This window comes from Ranitomeya variabilis, chromosome 4 (genome assembly GCF_051348905.1).
Source record: "Ranitomeya variabilis isolate aRanVar5 chromosome 4, aRanVar5.hap1, whole genome shotgun sequence".
NCBI lineage: Eukaryota > Metazoa > Chordata > Amphibia > Anura > Dendrobatidae > Ranitomeya > Ranitomeya variabilis.
Genome location: NC_135235.1, coordinates 526,399,165 through 526,417,184, shown reverse-complemented (window position 1 = coordinate 526,417,184; position 18,020 = coordinate 526,399,165). Strand labels below are relative to the sequence as shown.

General features: G+C 47.4%; 1 protein-coding gene across 1 annotated transcript in view; it reads left to right on the top strand.

The window, feature by feature from the left end:
- The window catches only part of PIP4K2B (phosphatidylinositol-5-phosphate 4-kinase type 2 beta), a 56,756-nt gene that overhangs the window by 28,064 nt on the left and 10,672 nt on the right, over positions 1 to 18,020 (top strand). The window contains exon 8 of the mRNA XM_077252321.1: positions 2,428 to 2,680. Within this exon, the coding sequence (XP_077108436.1) occupies positions 2,428 to 2,680 (253 nt within the window). The remainder of the gene's footprint in view (positions 1 to 2,427; positions 2,681 to 18,020) is intronic.

Genomic DNA, 18,020 nt, shown 5'->3' with positions numbered 1-18,020 from the left:
GGAGTAGTGAGTCAGAGGTGTCCTGCGACCCCTCACCTGGCCACATCCGATCCAGAGACCCCCCAGCTGAAGATCCGCCCTCCGCCCTACTTTTATTCTTATGTTTAGTGCGTCTAGATGTAGTCCCTTTCTGTGATGAGGCCTGTGTTTTTTCCAAATATTTTTCCATAATGTGGTAGCCCAGAGACCTCCCCTCCACCCAGGACCCCAGTGGTAAGATTTAACTTGGGACCCACTATACTCCTCTCTCACTATCACCTAGGCTTGTAAGATTAAGGTCTAAGATCCGTGGAAGTGAGAGACCACAGCAAGAATAAAGAGTATGTATATGATAAAATGGCGTCAATAGAGCCTCAGCGAATGTGAACAATCTGTGGCTATGGGCAAAACAGCAAATGTTATTGAATATGTATAATATAACCAAAAGAAAAAGAAAAATTAAACATTAAATACAATAAATTTGTGCAATATAATGACAAAGATTTGAAACACCACTAGACGGCAGTAATTAGTTGCAAATCTCAAGAGTGTGACTCCAAGCAGTGTCCATGGAAAGAAAGAGAAACGAAAAGCAGAATTAATTATGAGAGAACAGTCAATATCCTTCTGCTTTGCCTCCTAATCTGCCATATTACAAGGCATAGAAGGGTTGTTACTTGCTCTCTCTTCCCCTCAAAGCCCCACTCTAATAAGTCACCAAATAAGAGAAATTGTGATGTGAAGAAAATTATAACCGAATAAGTTTGAGGAGAAAAAGAAAATAAAAAATAAAAATTTAAAAGAATAAGTACAAGAAAAATAAAGATGACTCTGCCTGCGCTTCCCAGTACCAAGGAAGTCCTTGTCCTCTCACCAGGTAAGATCCAAGAAGAGTTCACTTCATGCCGAGGCAAAGACCCAGCAATAACAGTGGGGTCTGTGGGCCACCCCTCCAGCGACCATCAAGGGCCTAGCAGAACCGGAGGATTGTGAATCACTAGGACTGTTATAGCCAGCCCAATAAACAGAGCGCCTCAGCACACCTCTGCCCTGACAGACACACGACCACCTTTACTATCGTCTGCCAAATGAGGGGGCCAGAAATCCAAGAAATCTCACTGAGGCCAAGTATGGCGGGAAGGCGCCACCACACCTTCACCACGATGATCCGGTGTCTCCGATCTGAGCCTCCAACCGCCGCCTCACCCGTCAGATGCTCTGCTCCAGCGGACTCTTCTCAGGCTGACCGGATCCGTCTGGTAAGTACGGCGATCAGGCGCAGCACCCTCGTGCCTCCCAGCTCCTGCGCTTCCCTCCGTGCGGCCGCAGCCTCTCTGCGACTTCCTCCGACACCCTCCAGCCGCCACCAAAGCCGGGTCACTCCAGTGTCTCAGATCCTGTCTTCCGGCCAGGAATCGTCGGGCACCCTTAGGAATGCGGTCAGGGCGACTGCACTCTGTCTCGGCGCCTCGTGGACCACCCGCAGGGCACAGGTTAGGCCTCACCCACCAGTGAGGACAACAAACGGCAGGGACTCCCGGGAAAGAAAATGCTCCGATCCCTGTAATCCGCTCCTCAAGGAGAATCACATCCAACTTGATCAGCCCGCACACGAGGGCTATATTCAAGGATGGCTCCGGATTAGGTCTTGCAGAGCCAGGGAGCGCTTCTAAAACGCGGCCATCTTAGATGGCTCCGCCCCCGGAAGTCCGTTTTAAACATATTTTAATTTTTTTCATAATTTGTATACCATTAACCTGTCTTATCAATCCTGTGATTTCCAGAATTCCACTGCTCTGTCCTCCTTGGTGTTGCAATTTAAAGGTCATGGGGTGTATTTGTCGTACAGTCAACCCTGCACAGTACATTTCCTTCATGGGTGCTCAGGGTTAAATGATAACAAAGGATTGTTTGTGACGGAGCTGAGGACCATGCATGGCCTTTTAAACATTGGATCCGATGCTTACAAGTGTCAATGATGTCCATGAAATGAAAAGGTGAACACTGTAGAATGATTTGCTGTACACTACACAGGTACAAGTGAAGCAGAACCCTAATCTTTCAGTAATCCTCTCTACAGGGTTACTCTGTGAGGATGATCACAGATAGACCTGCCCTAGCATGCGACAGTCATGAGAACAAGAACCATTTTTTTGCACTATAAAAGGGAAATCTCTAAATCTGAGATCAGGAAATTTTAGTCATTGAATTCATAAACAGCAATCCACTATATTAAACTTCAGTTACGTCCAAAGGCTGCAAAACAAGATGTGTGTAACGAGATCTAGGATAGATGGCCTCTATTGGTAACATACCTCATATTTCAGAAATCTTATTTACTTAGCTGGTACTGTAAAACTACATTTTTTTTTGCATATTTTTTGCCACAAAAAAAATAAGACGTGATAGATGACCAAGTGTAATTTCTAATAACTTTTTTTTTTGCAGTTCCTGTCTGTACTTAAGATAATGGATTACAGTCTTTTGGTGGGCTTACATGATGTGGATCGTGCAGAGCAGGAAGAGATGGAAGTGGAGGAACGAGCCGAAGAAGAGGAGTGCGAAGATGGCACTGGCAACCCCATATGTTCATATGGCACTCCCCCAGATAGTCCAGGGAATCTGCTAAACTGTCCTCGCTTTTTTGGGCCTGGTGAATTTGACCCGTCCGTGGATGTTTATGCAATGAAGAGCCATGATAGTGAGTACATTTATGTTATCACTTGTTGATTTCACGGAGGTTGTTTTATTTTTTATTATATTTAACCTCTTCACGACCTTTGACGTCCCCAGTATGTCATGGTTGGTAAGTACTTACCGACCTTGGACATATTGGGCACCGCAGTGATCGGGGGGGGGGGGGGGGGGGGGGGGCTTGGTTTGATGCCGCCAGCAACTATGATCGCTTGACTGGCTATTCATTTCTGAACAGCCAAATCACAGTGTCTTCAGTATTTCAGGCAATTTGCCTGAAACTCCGATGTCCAGCCAACAATTGGTGATGTAACAGCTCTGTTCATAGGCTTGAGCTTAGCTACAGCAGCATCACCAGGGTCTGCTCTGATTGGTGCAATCTGACGATGATGCCGATCGCCTCTGTGCTCTGTGATGCGATCTGACCTCAGTATGACCATTCTGCACTTCTCATTCTAGCTTCGGATGTGTGCAAGGCGGTCATATTGTCGTTCTGTCACGCTGTGCTGGGCCTTGTGGTAGGGGAGACTACCTTGGTAAGGTATATGACGTTAAACTACCTTATCCTGGTGCAGGATAAGGATAAGGAAGGAAGGGTGAGCGACAGGAAAGAGCTGCCAGCTCAGAAACCCGCCTGATGGAAGTGATGGCCACAAGGAAAAATCACCTTCCAAGATAGGAGAAGCAGGGAGACTTCCCTAGCAGTTCAAAGGGGGAACTCCTGAGAGCCTCCAAAACCAGACTGAGGTCCCAGGGATCTACTGACAGTCAATACGGAGGCGCTGCATGAGCTACTTCCTGAAGAAAAGTTCTGACCTGTGGACCTGAAGCTAAATTCTTTTAAAAAATTATGTAGAACACAGACTTGGCCCTTCAGAGACCTGCATCAAGCCTTGCTTGAAGGAAGGCTAGAAAAGCGAAAACCATAGGTGCGGTGTGATTTAGTCTCACACCAACGGAAAAAGGCCTTCCATGTCCGATGATAGACTCGAGACGATGCCGGCCTTCGAGCACAGATCATCCGTATCACACGCTTTGAGAAAACGGAAGCTCTTTAAACCTGCAGCTTCAACAGCCACGTCATCAAATCGAGCAACCAAGAATTCAGGTGGAAGAGGGGTCCTTGAGAAAGCAGATCTGGTCTGTCTGAAAGCTCCCACGGGGCGTTTGCGAATAAATTGATGAACTCTGCATATCAGGCCCTCCTGGGCCAATCCAGTGCTATTAGGATGACCGGCACCCTTCTGCTTTGATTATCTTCAACAGTCTGGGAAGAGGTGGGAACAGATAAGGAAGGGTGATCTGTTACCAGGGTGTTGCCAAAGCATCGATGTCCACTGCAAGAGGATCGCGGGACCTGGAGATAAACCGTGGGACATTTTTGTTCATCCTGGAATCCATGAGATCCACTTCCAGAGTGCCCCATCATAGGCAAATTTGATGAAAAATGGCCTTATGCAGGGGCCATTCTCCTGTTGCGAGACCCTCATGACTGAGAACGTCAATGGTCCAGTTGTCTACATCGGGAATATGCACTGCAGGAAACTTGGTCTCTGCCCAGACCAGAATCTTAGAGACTTGGTCATGGCCAGAGGACTGAGTTCCTCCCTGATGGTTGATATATGTAACTGTCATAGCTTTGGAACCCTCACCTGGAGAGTTGTCGAAAAGCATGGGTATATGAGACGCTGGGTTGGAGCTAGACAAGATTTGGACATGTTAACAATCCAGCTGAGCCGAGACAAGGTGTTGGCTTTCCTGGGCTAGAGCGAACGACTCAGTTTTGACGAAGATATCGTCTAGGTAAGGTATGACCACTAGACCCCTGGTCTGCAAAATGGCCATGACCGCTGCCATTATATTTTGAAGTCCACTCTGTCCTCTTCTACTCTCCCTCCAAGTGGCCATCATATACCGACCTCCGGGCCCGGCCACTGCCATTATTGACCAATTCTCTACCTGGCTTTTTCACTTTCTTTCCACTGACATCCCCACTATCATCATGGGCGACTTCAACATCCCTACTGATACCCTTCAACGAAGAGCCTCCAACTCATGTCCCTTACTTCATCTTTTGGACTTGATCAGTGGTGCTCCTCAGCCACCCACACAAACGGACATACATTAGACCTGGTCTTCACTCGTCTCTGCTCTCTATTAAACTTAACCTCCCCTCTCCCTCTATCGGACCACAATCTACTCACTTTCTCTGTCACCCATGACGGCACCACGGAGAGAGGGGATCTGCCCACCAAGGACAGGAAACCTACAGATAAAAAGGCGATACCTCTCTCCTGCATCAATTTGGTTTCCTGTCCTTGATGGGAGGCCTACAGAATCCTACCTCATCGTCGTGGGATTCCGGGGCCAATCAGTCCGGTTCAGGCAGCGGGGGTCCCCCTGCCTCGGCTGGTGTGTGACCCGAGGCACCACCGCTGGGGTTAGCAGGCCTCTACGGTGTGCGAGGAGAGGCGGCAAAGGTACATGTGCTGCCTCCCTGAGTGTCAGTCTGCCATGGCTGGGGCTCCGGGAACCAGCATCCACGCGCAGCGCCATCTTGTGGGCGGTACCACTGCAATCGCGTTTGCGGCGGCACTGCGCATGCGCGATTTGGCGCATTGCATGACTGGGTATCCAGTCACTGTGCGGGTGCAAAATCGCGCGGGCGCAGGGCAGGACTGGGTAATCCAGTCACCGCTATTTAAAGGGGACTGCCCTCAGGTCGAACGCTTCTGATGGAGCTCGACCAGCGTTCCCCTGGCACTATGAGCGACCTGGACCCACAGGGATCACCCCTATCCAGATATTCACCACTGCCGCCGTCGCAGCAGCAGCAGAAACGACGGCTGCAAAAAGGACACCAGGAGGTTACCGGTAAAGGACACTCAGGATCGCAACACAGTAAAGAGGCCAGCGCAGCGTCCGGCACAAGGAATAATCCAACGGCAGATACAGACCATCCCCAACCGGTACTGGGTCCGCCAGGTGGTGAGTGATCTTCGTGAAAGCTAGTGGTTAATGAGGCCCTATATTTGTCTCTTTTATTCTCTAGGGGAAGAAAAGCTCAGGGAAAACAAATCCTAAAGTATGCGCCCTGTGTAAAGAGGATCTTCCCTCTACTTGAGGAAAAAAGACTTTGCAGATCATGTGTACAGCAGACCGTGAGCGAAGGGCTTCCGGGTTCGCAGCAGACCTCAAAACCCTGATAAAAAACCAGGTGGAAGACACCTTTAGATCCCTACAGGGGGGGGGGGGGGGGGGAAGCGAAGAAAGACCAGGCACAGATCCCCAACACCTGAGTCCACCGACATGGATAGCGAAGAGGGGGACTCGGATACCTCTTAAGGCTAGGTTCACATTGCGTTAGGGCAATCCGTTTAGCGCTAGCGGATTGCGCTAACGCAATGTTTTTTTAGGGGTCGCGTTAACGTCCCCGCTCTCGCAGATCCCCGATCTGCGAGAGCGGGGAACGGACCTCGGGCGCGCCGCGGACGCTGCAAGCAGCGTCCGAGGCGCGTCACAGAAGAACGGCACATCACTAGCGCGAGCCGAAAAAGGCACGCGCTAGTGATGCGCTGCAGGCTAAATTTACATTGCTGTCAATGGGTGCGCTAACGGACCCGTTGCACGGCGTTAATTGCGACATTTTCGCCGTGCAACGCAGTCCGTTAGCGTTAACCCATTAACGCAATGTGAACCTAGCCTAACTCTTCATCATCTTCATCTTCCACTGGGGGTTGTAGCTGTTTTCCTCTAGAAGAGACTGATAGCCTCGTTAAAGCAGTTAAGAACACTATGGGCCTAACTGACCCTCACCCAAAAAAATCAGTACAGGACATTGTTCGGGGGTCTCGAACAAAAAAAGATGAAGGCCTTTCCGCTAAGGCTACTTTCACACTAGCGTCGTGCACTGCACGTCGCAATGCGTCGTTGTGGATAAAAAACGCCTCCTGCAAAGTTATCTGCAGGATGCGTTTTTTCTCCATAGACTTTTATTAGCGACGCAGTGCCACACGTCGCAACCGTCGTGCTTTGGCGCACCGCCGCCACAAAATACGTTACATGTAACTTTTTTTGTGCATCGAGACCGCCATTTTCGACCGCGCATGCGTGGCCGAAACTCCGCCTCCTCCTCCCCGGACCTTGCAATGGGGCAGCGAAAGCATCGTAAGACTGCTTCCGCTGCCCACGTCTGGCATTTTTTGCACAGTATGCGTGAGTACGTCGGGCCGACGCAGCGTGATGGCCCTGTACCGACGCTAGTGTGAAAGCAGCCTTAATGAAAAAATTCTGTTCTTGATTAAAAAGGAGTGGAAAAAGCCCATAAGAAAGGCTCTGCTTACACCAAAGAGAAAAAACCCCTTCGATGACCAGTCTTGCTCCTTTTGGGAAAAAGCTCCCAAACTAGACGTTGCCATAGCCAAGGCATCTAAAAAATATGCCCTTCCGTTTGAGGACATGGGAATCCTAAAGGATCCCATGGCCAAAAAAACAGACGCGTTCCTAAAAAGCTCATGGGAAGCAGCTGGGGGAGGACTAAAACCGGCAGTGGCCGCCACCTGCACATCCCGTTCCCTAATGGTCTGGCTAGACCAACTAGAGACTCAACTTCAGAATAGTGTCCTGAGACGACCTGTTTTTAAAACCTTGCCAGTAATGCGGGTAGCAGCCGCTTTCCTAGCGGATGCTTCCGCTGACTCAATTAGACTAGCTGCTAGATCAGCGGTTTTTTCTAACGTGGCCAGGAGGGACCTGTGGCTTAAGTGTTGGCCAGGGGATCTTCAAACAAAATCAAAATTATGTACCATCCCCTGCGAAGGAGAATTCTTAATCGGCCCCACTTTAGATGACATCTTGGATAAAGCGGGGGATAAAAAGAAGTCGTTCCCCACCCTCGCTTATCCTTCCTACAGGAGGCCCTTTTGGAGCAAGAGGTTTATCCGTAGGAAACCTGGGTAAAATCAGGATAGATGGGAAGATAAGAAAAACAAGGGGTTCATATTCAATAAGAGCCCCACTGACAACAAAAAAGGCCACCCAATGAACTTAGGCCCCAGGTGGGGGGAAGGCTGTCCCTCTTTCTCTCAGCCTGGGAGAAAATTACCAACAGTCCGTGGATATTAGACATAATAAATTCAGGACTAAAACTAAGATTTCACAAATTTCCTCTTCCCTCCTTCATGACAACATCTCTGAGATCGTCAGTGGAGGAACAGCTGGCGTTAGAACAAGAGATAATAGGGCTAACAGACAAAGGGGTTCTCCTGGAGGTCCCCCTCCAAGAAAGAGAAGGATATTACTCTCCCCTTTTTCTGAAGAAAAAAACGGACGGATCCTACCGGACAATTATCAGTTTGAAGAGTCTAAACAAGTATCTAAATGTGCAACCGTTCAAGATGGAAAGAATAAAAACATCAATAAAAATGTTGTTTCCACGTTGTTTCACGATAGTCCTAGACTTTAAGGACGCATATTACCACGTCCCTATCCACAAAGACCATCAGAAGTCCCTCAGGATTGCAGTCCATATCAGGGGGGTGATAAGACATTTCCAATTTGCAGCCCTTCCCTTCGGACTAGCCATAGCACCTCGAGTTTTCACCAAACTGGTAACAGAGGTAATGGCCCACCTGAGGAGCAAGACACTCTGATTGTACCATATCTCGACGATTTCCTTGTAGTCGGCAACTCTCCTCAGCATTGCTAAAGCCAATTTAAAAAGATCTTGCACTCCTTAGAAAGCCTAGGCTGGCTGGTGAACTTGACGAAGTCCAGATTAGTACCGTGCCAAGTTCAAGAATATCTGGGCGTCACATTGGATTCTGTAAGGCAGGATTGCCGTCTTCCCTCAGAAAAAAGGCAAAGGATGGTGGGACTAGTGTCCAGAATGAGGGATCTCCCCTACATATCCCTTCGTCAAGCAATGTCCCTCCTGGGGTCCATGACGGCATGCATTCCTGCAGTCCAGTGGGCTCAACTTCAGTCGAGAGATCTTCAATGGCAAATTTTGTCAGAAGAAGTTTCTCTAGAAGGAAATTTAGACTGTCGGTTCAGCTTGTCTCCAAATACAATACTCTCCCTAGATTGGTGGATATCGTTGAACAATCTGTCCCGTGGCATCCCTTGGGTAACCCCGGTCTCAAAGGTAGTGACCACAGACACAAGTCCCAGCTGGGGGGGCCCATCTGGACGATCTCATAGCTCAGGGGGTCTGGTCAGACAACCTGAAGGGTGTTTCTAACAACATGAAAGAACTGCTTGCAGTCAAGTTCGCACTCTTAGAGTTCATAAATCCCCTTCACTCCCATCACGTCAGTCATGTCAGACAACAGAGTAGTGGTAGCGTACCTAAATCACCAAGGAGGTACCCGTTCCCAGTCTCTAATGTAAGTAACAAAATCAATCTTCCAGATAGCTGAGAACAACCTACAGTCCTTGTCAGGCCTTCACATAAAGGGGGTGGACAATTACAGAGCAGACTTTCTGAGTCGATCACGTCTGAAACAAGGGGAATGGGAATTGAACCAGGCTGTATTCAACCAAATCTCAGAAAGGTGGGGAGTTCCACACATAGACCTCTTTGCGAACAACCTAAACAAAAAGGTAGACACCTTTTGCTCTATAACACCATTGGGGAACCCTGTAGCATTAGACGCTTTCCTGATTCCTTGGAACCACCAGCTGGCATATGCCTTTCCCCCAATCGCTCTAATACCGGCAGTTCTGAGGAAAATATGGGAGGACAGAGCTCATGTAGTCTTGATAACTCCATTCTGGCCAAAGAGGGTATGGTTTTCTGGATGAGGAGGATGTCCATCTCCGACCCCTGGGTACTTCCGGATCTCCTCTTCCAGGGACCAGTACAACATCCGCAGGTTGCAAGTTTACACTTGACAGCCTGGAATTTGAAAGGGAGCTGTTAGAAAATAGAGGTTTTTCACCGGGACTGGTGTCTACCCTGCTACAAAGTAGAAAACCAATTACGACTAGACAATACGGGAAAATATGGAAAAAATTCCTGTCATCCTCAGGCGTCGTACTAGGTGAAGAGGTTCCCCTAAATGCCATACTTGAGTTCCTGCAAAAGGGTTTAGAGATGGGCCGGCCACAAGTACCCTAAAAGTCCATATAGCAGCTTTAGGGGTGCTATTTAATTGCGATTTGGTGGGGAATCATTGGATTTCCAGGTTCATTAGAGCAGCAGGGAGGTCAAGACCTCTGCCCTCACGTAGCACCCCTCAGTGGGATCTAAATCTAGTCCTCACAGCCTTATCTAAACCTCCCTTTGAACCCTTGGCAGATGTCCCATTGAGAATCCTATCTCTTAAAACATCACTATTGGTCGCCCTCACCTCAGCGCGTAGGGTTAGTGACATACAAGCCTTGTCAGTCAATCCCCCTTTCGCTCAATTCCTGGATGATAGTCGTTCTTAAAACTGATCCGGCCTACCTCCCAAAAGTAGCTTCTTGATTCCATAGAGCACAGGAGATATCCCTTCCCTCCTTTTGTCCTAATCCCAAAAACAAGGAGGAAGAGTCCTTACACACATTGGATGTTAGGAGATGTTTGATCCATTACATAGAAGCCACTAGGGAGTGTAGGGAGGATGGATCTCTTTTTGTCTGTTTCCAGGGTCCCCGAAAGGGGAAAAAAGCCTCAAAAAGCACCCTATCAAGATGGATCAGAGATGTCATCAGCCTATCGTACTCATCAAGTGGGGTACCAATTTCGGGAGAATCAGAGCACACTCAACGAGAGCCGTAGCGACCTCCTGGGCGGAGAGAGCTGGTGCTTTAATTGATCAGATATGTAGAGCTGCTACCTGGTCTTCACCCTCAACATTCTATAAGCACTATAGATTGGACCTTATCTCTTCCTCAGATCTCACCTTTGGGAAAAGGGTGCTGGAAGCGGTGGTCCCTCCCTAATGTACAGTCTCTGCAATTCTCTCCATGGTGCCGTCATGGGGGACAGAGAAAAATAGTTACTTACCGATAACGGTATTCCTCTGAGCTCATGACGGCACCCGTACATTCCCTCCCTTCACGTATGGATGTGCACACTAGTAAAATACCCTATGCGAATACCTAAGAAAATAGCCACGAGATATCTTGGTTAAGTCTTCAAGTAACATTGAAATTAGATACTGTTTTTAACTTAAGCTCCCATCATGCTCTGTAAACAACTGATGCGGTCGAGAGGTACCGCCTCTTTATCTGTAGGTTTCCTGTCCTTGGTGGGCGGATCCCCTCTCTCCGTGGTGCTGTCATGGGCTCAGAGAAATACCGTTATCGGTAAGTAACTATATTTTTCTCATCCCTGTCCTTCTCACCTATCACCCATGTCCAGCAACATGCGCACCCCCGCAGAAACCTCGCTCACCTAGACACACTCTCTCCGACTCTATTCTACCACTGGCATCCTTAACCTCATTCCACGACACCGACAGTGTTACTGCTTTCTACAATGCCACTCTCGCATCAGCTATTGACACGGTCGCCCCTCTCGTTCATGGCAGAGTGCGACGTATCAACAGACAACCCTGGCACACTAATACAACTAAAAAGCTCCTGAAAGTGTCCAGGGTTGCAGAGCGGCGCCGGAAGAAAATAAATTCGCATGACGACTTGACTGCATTCAAACAGGCAACACTCTTTCAAATCTGCCCTCACCTCTGCTAAACAGGCCTACCTCACAACCCTCGTATCTTCCCTATCCTACAACCCCAAACAACTCAAAACTTTTAACTCCCTCCTCCGCCCACCACTGCCCCCTCCAACCTCCCTCATCTCTGCTGAGGACTTTGTCACACACTTCAAAAATAAGATCGACCAAGGCAAATCTTGATTGTTCAACCACCACAACCCCTTTGCATACTAGACCGATGCCCAAACCCCATAACCTCCCTCTCCAACATGACTGAAGGGGAGCTTAATTGTCTCCTCTCCAAATCACACCTCACCATCTGTGCACTCGACCCAATCAGATCACACCTCAACCTCACCACCACTCTTATCCCATGCCTAAGCCACCTCTTCAACCTAGCACTAATTTCTGGTACCTTCTCTTCTGCTTTAAAACATGCCACAATCACGCGTATCCTTAAAAAGCCAACCCTCGACCCAACCCCCATGTCCAGCTATCGCCCAATATCGCTGCTCCCATTCACTTCCAAATTCCTGGAGCAGCATGTCCACGCTGAACTGTCCACCCACCTCTCATCCAACTTGCTCTTTGACAATCTACAATCTGGTTTCCGCCACATCACTCCACTTCGACAGCCCTGACCAAAATTACTAACGACCTACTTACAGCCAAAGCTAACGGACAATACTCTATACTCCTCCTTCTAGACCTGTCCTCTGCTTTCGACACAGTTGACTACTGCCTTCCACTACAGATCCTTTCCTCCTTTGGCATCAAATACCTTGCCCTATCCTGACTCTCCTCATACCTTTCCAATCACACGTTCAGCGTCTCCCACTTCCACACTACCTCCTCATCCCACTCTCTCTTAGACCCCCAAGGCTCTGTTCTAGGACCCCTAATCTTCTCAATCTATACACTTGGCCTGGGGCAACTCATAAAGTACCATGGATTCCAGTTCCACCATTATGCTGATGACACTCAGATCTACCTCTCTGGCACAGACGTCACCTCTCTGCTGTCCAGAATCCCAGAGTGTCTATCAGCCATATCCTCCTTCTCCTCTCGCTTCCTCAAACTCAATGTGGACTAATCTGAACTCATCATCTTTCCTCCATCTCACAGATCTTCATTACCTGACCTATCTATCGCAATTAATGACATTACGCTTTCCCCCATACCGGAAGTCCGCTGCCTCGGAGTAACCCTGGACTCTGACCTGTCCTTCAAACCGCTCATCCAAGCGCTTTCTACCTCCTGTCGCCTCAAGCTCAAAAATATTTCCATAATCCATCCTTTCCTCAACCCTCAATCTACTAAAATGCTTGTGCGTGCCCTCATCATCTCCTGTCTCAACTACTGCAATATCCTTTTCTGTGGCCTACCTGCTAACACCTTCGCACCTCTCCAGTCCATCCTTAAGTTTGCTGCCCGACTAATTTAATCTCTCTCCTCGCTACTCCTCCGGTTCTCCCCTCTGCAAATCTCTTCACTGGCTCACATTCCCTCATCGTATCCAGTTTAAATTACTAATACTGACTTATGAGGCCATCTATAACCTGTATCCTCCATATATCTCTGAAATAATCTCCCGATATCTTCCCTCACGTAATCTCCGGTCCTCCCAAGATCTCCTTCTCGCCTCCACACTTATTCGCTCCTCAACCAATCGCCTCCAAGACTTCTCCTGAACATCCCCCATCCTCTGGAATTCTTTGCCCCAACACAACAGACTATCATCCACATTCGGATCCTTCAGACGGAACCTGAAAACCCATCTCTTCAAGAAAGCTTACAGTCTGCATTGACCCCGCTTCCTCCTCCCCACTACTGGAGCTACCGCCTAATCAACACCGGAGCTGCTGAAAACACCCCCCACAACCTACTGTTTCCTTCCCCACCATTCTGTAGAATGTAAGCCTGCAAAGGCAGGGTCATCTCCCCTCTGTATCAGTCTGTGATTGTTAGTTTGTTTACTGTAAGTGATATCTGTAATTTGTATGTAACCCCTTCTCATGTACAACACCATGGAATCAATGGTGCTGTATAAATTAAAAATAATAATAATAATAAAGAACCCTGAGTGCGGTTGCCAGCCCTAAAGGCAGAGCGACGAACAGAAAATAGTCCTGCCGTACCGCGGCTCATAGAAATCTCTGACCCGGAAAAATGGGGACATTGAGACGGGTGTCCTGGATATCCTCCAAACACAGGAACTTTTGTAGTTCCATGGACGATATTACGGAGTGGAGTGATTCCATCCTGAAATGGTGTAGGCGGACCCTTCTGTTCAGTAACTTGAGATCTAGGCTGGGTCAGACCGAACTGTCCTTCTTTGAAACTACGAAGAGGTTTGAATAGAAACCTGTAAAATGCTCTTTATGTGGAGCAGGAACGATGATGCCTGTTCGGAGAAGAGAGGAAATTATTGAGAAAAAATCTGTAACCAGGGAGGGGGCGGAATTCCAAGAAATGATCTCTGGGATGTGAGATTAATAATATCTTGTATCCTGACAATACCACCTCTCTGACATGGGCGTCCTTGACAGAGGTGAGCCAAGCGTCTATGAAGAACAGTGACACGACCGCCCACATCGGGAGACTTCCTGGGCGGCAAAGAAACATCAAGCGGAAGAGAATCTGCTAGGTCTGCTCCTGGGGGAACGGCCTTCGCATTGTGAGGACACCAAGAGGTTGTTGGTTTAAAGGAGGCCTTTTGTTATGCCTGTGGACTCTCCTGGCGGGAATAATTTTCCTCTGGCGAGAAGCGTTGAAAAGGATGAAAGGGCTGAAATCTCTGCTTAAGGAAAGAATGCCAGGGCTTGGCCTATTGAAGAAGGGAACTTTTTACCCCGGTGACCTCCATTATAATTTGCTCCAGGTTGGCTTCACACAGACGCGAAACTTGAAAGGATAAACTGGTCAGAGACTTTTTAAAAGACAAGTCCGCATGCCACGTCTTCAGCCATATGATTCTGCGGGTGGCTACTCTATTACTGGATGCTTGAGTTGCACAGGAGGCGGTGGACAATACATACTTTTCCTGTTTGCAAGATCTGTTCCACTAAATTGGCTAAATCGTCAGATGAGGCTTCAGCAAGGATGCTTTGATGGAGTTGCTTAGCCAATGCAGATATAGACTTTGACACCCACGTGGTCGCAAACGCAGGGCATGAGGCAGAATGTGCTGCTTCAACACGACTTCGTTAACTACGCTGAGTCATTAGGGTCCTTAACCCCTTTACCCCCAAGGGTGGTTTGCATGTTAATGACCGGGCCAATTTTTACATTTCTGACCGCTGTCCCTTCATGAGGTTATAACTCTATGGATCCCGGTGATTCTGACATTGTTGTACTTCATGATAGTGGTAACATTTCTTTGATATTACCTGCGTTTATTTGTGAAAAAAACGGAAATTTGGCAAAAATTTTGAAAATTTCGCAATTTTCCAAATTTGAATTTTTATGCCCTTAAATCACAGAGATATATCACACAAAATACTTACGTAATATTTCCCACATGTCTACTTTACATCAGCACAATTTTGGAACCAAAATTTTTTTTTGGTTAGGGAGTTATAAGGGTTAAAAGTTGACGAGCAATTTCTCATTTTTACAACACCATTTTTTTTTTTTAGGGACCACATCACATTTGAAGTCATTCTGAGGGGTCTATATGACAGAAAATACCCAAGTGTGACACCATTCTAAAAACTGCACCCCTCAAGGTGCTCAAAACCACATTCAAGAAGTTTATTAACCCTTCAGGTGTTTCACAGGAATTTTTGGAATGTTTAAAAAAAAACAAAAAAAACCTGAACATTTAACTTTTTTTCACAAAAAATTTACTTCAGCTCCAATTTGTTTTATTTTACCAAGGGTAACAGGAGAAATTGGACCACAAAAATTGTTGTACAATTTGTCCTGAGTACGCCGATACCCCATATTTGGGGGTAAACCACTGTTTGGGCGCATGGCAGAGCTCGGAAGGGAAGGAGCGCCATTTGACTTTTTCAATGCAAAATTGACTGGAATTGAGATGGAACGCCATGTTGCGTTTGGAGAGCCCCTGATGTGCCTAAACATTGAAACCCCCCACAAGTGACACCATTTTGGAAACTAGACCCCCTAAGGAACTTATCTAGATGTGTGATGAGCACTTTGACCCACCAAGTGCTTCACAGAAGTTTATAATGCAGAGCCGTAAAAATAAAAAATCATATTTTTTCACAAAAATGATCTTTTCGCCCCCAATTTTTTATTTTCCCAAGGGTAAGATAAGAAATTGGACCCCAAAAGTTGTTGTGCAATTTGTCCTGAGTACACTGATACCCCATATGTGGGGGTAAACCACTGTTTGGGCGCATGGCAGAGCTCGGAAGGGAACAAGCGCCTTTTGACTTTTCAATGCAAAATTGACTGGAATTGAGATGGGACACCATGTTTCCTTTGGAGAGCCCTGATGTGCCTAAACACTGGAAACCCCCAATTCTAACTGAAACCCTAACCCAAACACACCCTAACCCCAACCACACCCCTAACCCCAACCACACCCCTAACCCCAACCACACCCCTAACCCCAACCACACCCCTAATCCCAACCATAACCCTAACCACACCCCTAACCCTGACACACCCCTAACCCTAATCCCAACCGTAAATGTAATCCAAGCCCTAACCCTAGCCCTAACCCTAATGGGAAAATGGAAATAAATACATTTTTTTAATTTTTCCCTAACTAAGGGGGTGATGAAGGGGGGTTTGATTTACTATTTATAGTGGGTTTTCTAGCGGATTTCTATGATTGGCAGGCGTCACACACTAAATGACACTTTTTATTGCAAAAAATATTTTTTGCGTTACCACATTTTGAGAGCTATAATTTTTCCATATTTTGGTCCACAGAGTCATGTAAGGTCTTGTTTTTTTTTTAACGTTTTTATTGGTAATATTTTCGGGTACATTACATTTTTTGATCGCTTTTTATTCCGATTTTTGTGAGGCAGAATGACCAAAAACCAGCTATTCATGAATTTCTTTGGGGGGGGGGGCGTTTATACCGTTCCGCGTTTGGTAAAATGGATAAAGCAGTTTTATTCTTCGGGTCAGTACGATTACAGCGATACCTCATTTATATCATTTTTTTTGTTTATACGATAAAAACTATTTTATAGAAAAAATATATTCAATATTCAACTTTTTGTTCGGCGGTATGATAATAAAGCATTGCTTTTTGCCTCGTTTTTTTTTTTTTTACGGTGTTCACAGAAGGGGTTAACCAGTGGGACAGTTTTATAGGTCGGGTCGTTACGGACACAGCGATACTAAATGTGTACTTTTATTGTTTTTGTTTTTTTTTATTTAGATAAAGAAATGTATTTATGGGAACAATATATATATTTCTTTTTTATTCAGGAATTTTTTTTTTTTTTACACATCTGAATATATATATTTTTTTCCACTATAACATTGCCGGGGGGGGGGGGGGGGAACATCATGTTATTAGTGTATAAGATCGCTGATCTGACACTTTGCACTGCACTGTGTCATATCAGCGATCTGACGTGCACTGCAGAGAGGCTTCCCGGCACCTGCTCTGAGCAGGCGCTGGTAAGCCACCTCCCTGCAGGACCCGGATGCAGCCCCGTGGCCATTTTCTATTCGGGGCCTGCAGGGAGGAGACGCGAGCACATCGTGTTGTACCGAGGGTCTCAGGGAAGCCCGCAGGGAGCCCCCTCCCTGCGCGATGCTTCCCTATGCCCCCGGAACACTGCGATCATGTTTGATCGCAGTGTGCCGGGGGTTAATGTGCCGGGGGCGTGACGTCGCAGCGATCGTATGAGTATCGCTCCAGCGTCGTAGACTGCGGTCACACGTTGCAATCACGGCGCTGGAGCGATGCCGAAGTCCCCGGGTAACCAGGGTAAACATCGGGTAACTAAGCGCAGGGCCGCGCTTAGTAACCCGATGTTTACCCTGGTTACCAGCGTAAACGTAAAAAAAAACAAACAGTACATACTTACATTCCGGTGTCTGTCCCCCGGCATTCTGCTTCTCTCCACTGTGTAAGCAGCAGAGCCGGAAAGCACAGCGGTGACGTCAGACGTCACCGCTGTGCTCGCTTTCTGGCTGGCCGGCGCTCACAGTGCAGAGAAGCTGAGACGCCGGAGGACAGACACCGGAATGTGAGTATGTACTGTTTGGTTTTTTTTACTTTTACGCTGGTAACCACGGTAAACATCGGGTTACTAAGCGCGGCCCTGCGCTTAGTTACCCGATGTTTACCCTGGTTACAAGCGAACACATCGCTGGATCGGTGTCACACACAACGATCCAGCGATGTCAGCGGGTGATCAAGCGACGAAAGAAAGTTCCAAACGATCTGCTACGACGTACGATTCTCAGCAGGGTCCCTGATCGCTGCTGCGTGTCAGACACAGCGATATCGTATGGATATCGCTGGAATGTTACGGATCGTACGGTCGTAGCGATCAAAGTGTGACTGTGTGACGGTACCCTTACTAACTAGTGGTTAGTTGGCAGAAATGAAGTTTGCTGAGGAGAGTGTCAGTCTGCAGAGCAGAGCTTACCTGCCAGGGATTTGATGTACTGTAATTTGATCTCAGAGGTCTGCGATAATGAGGGTGTGAAGGCTGGCTGGAGAGGCTCTTATGATGTCGTTGGCCAGATACTTGAAAGT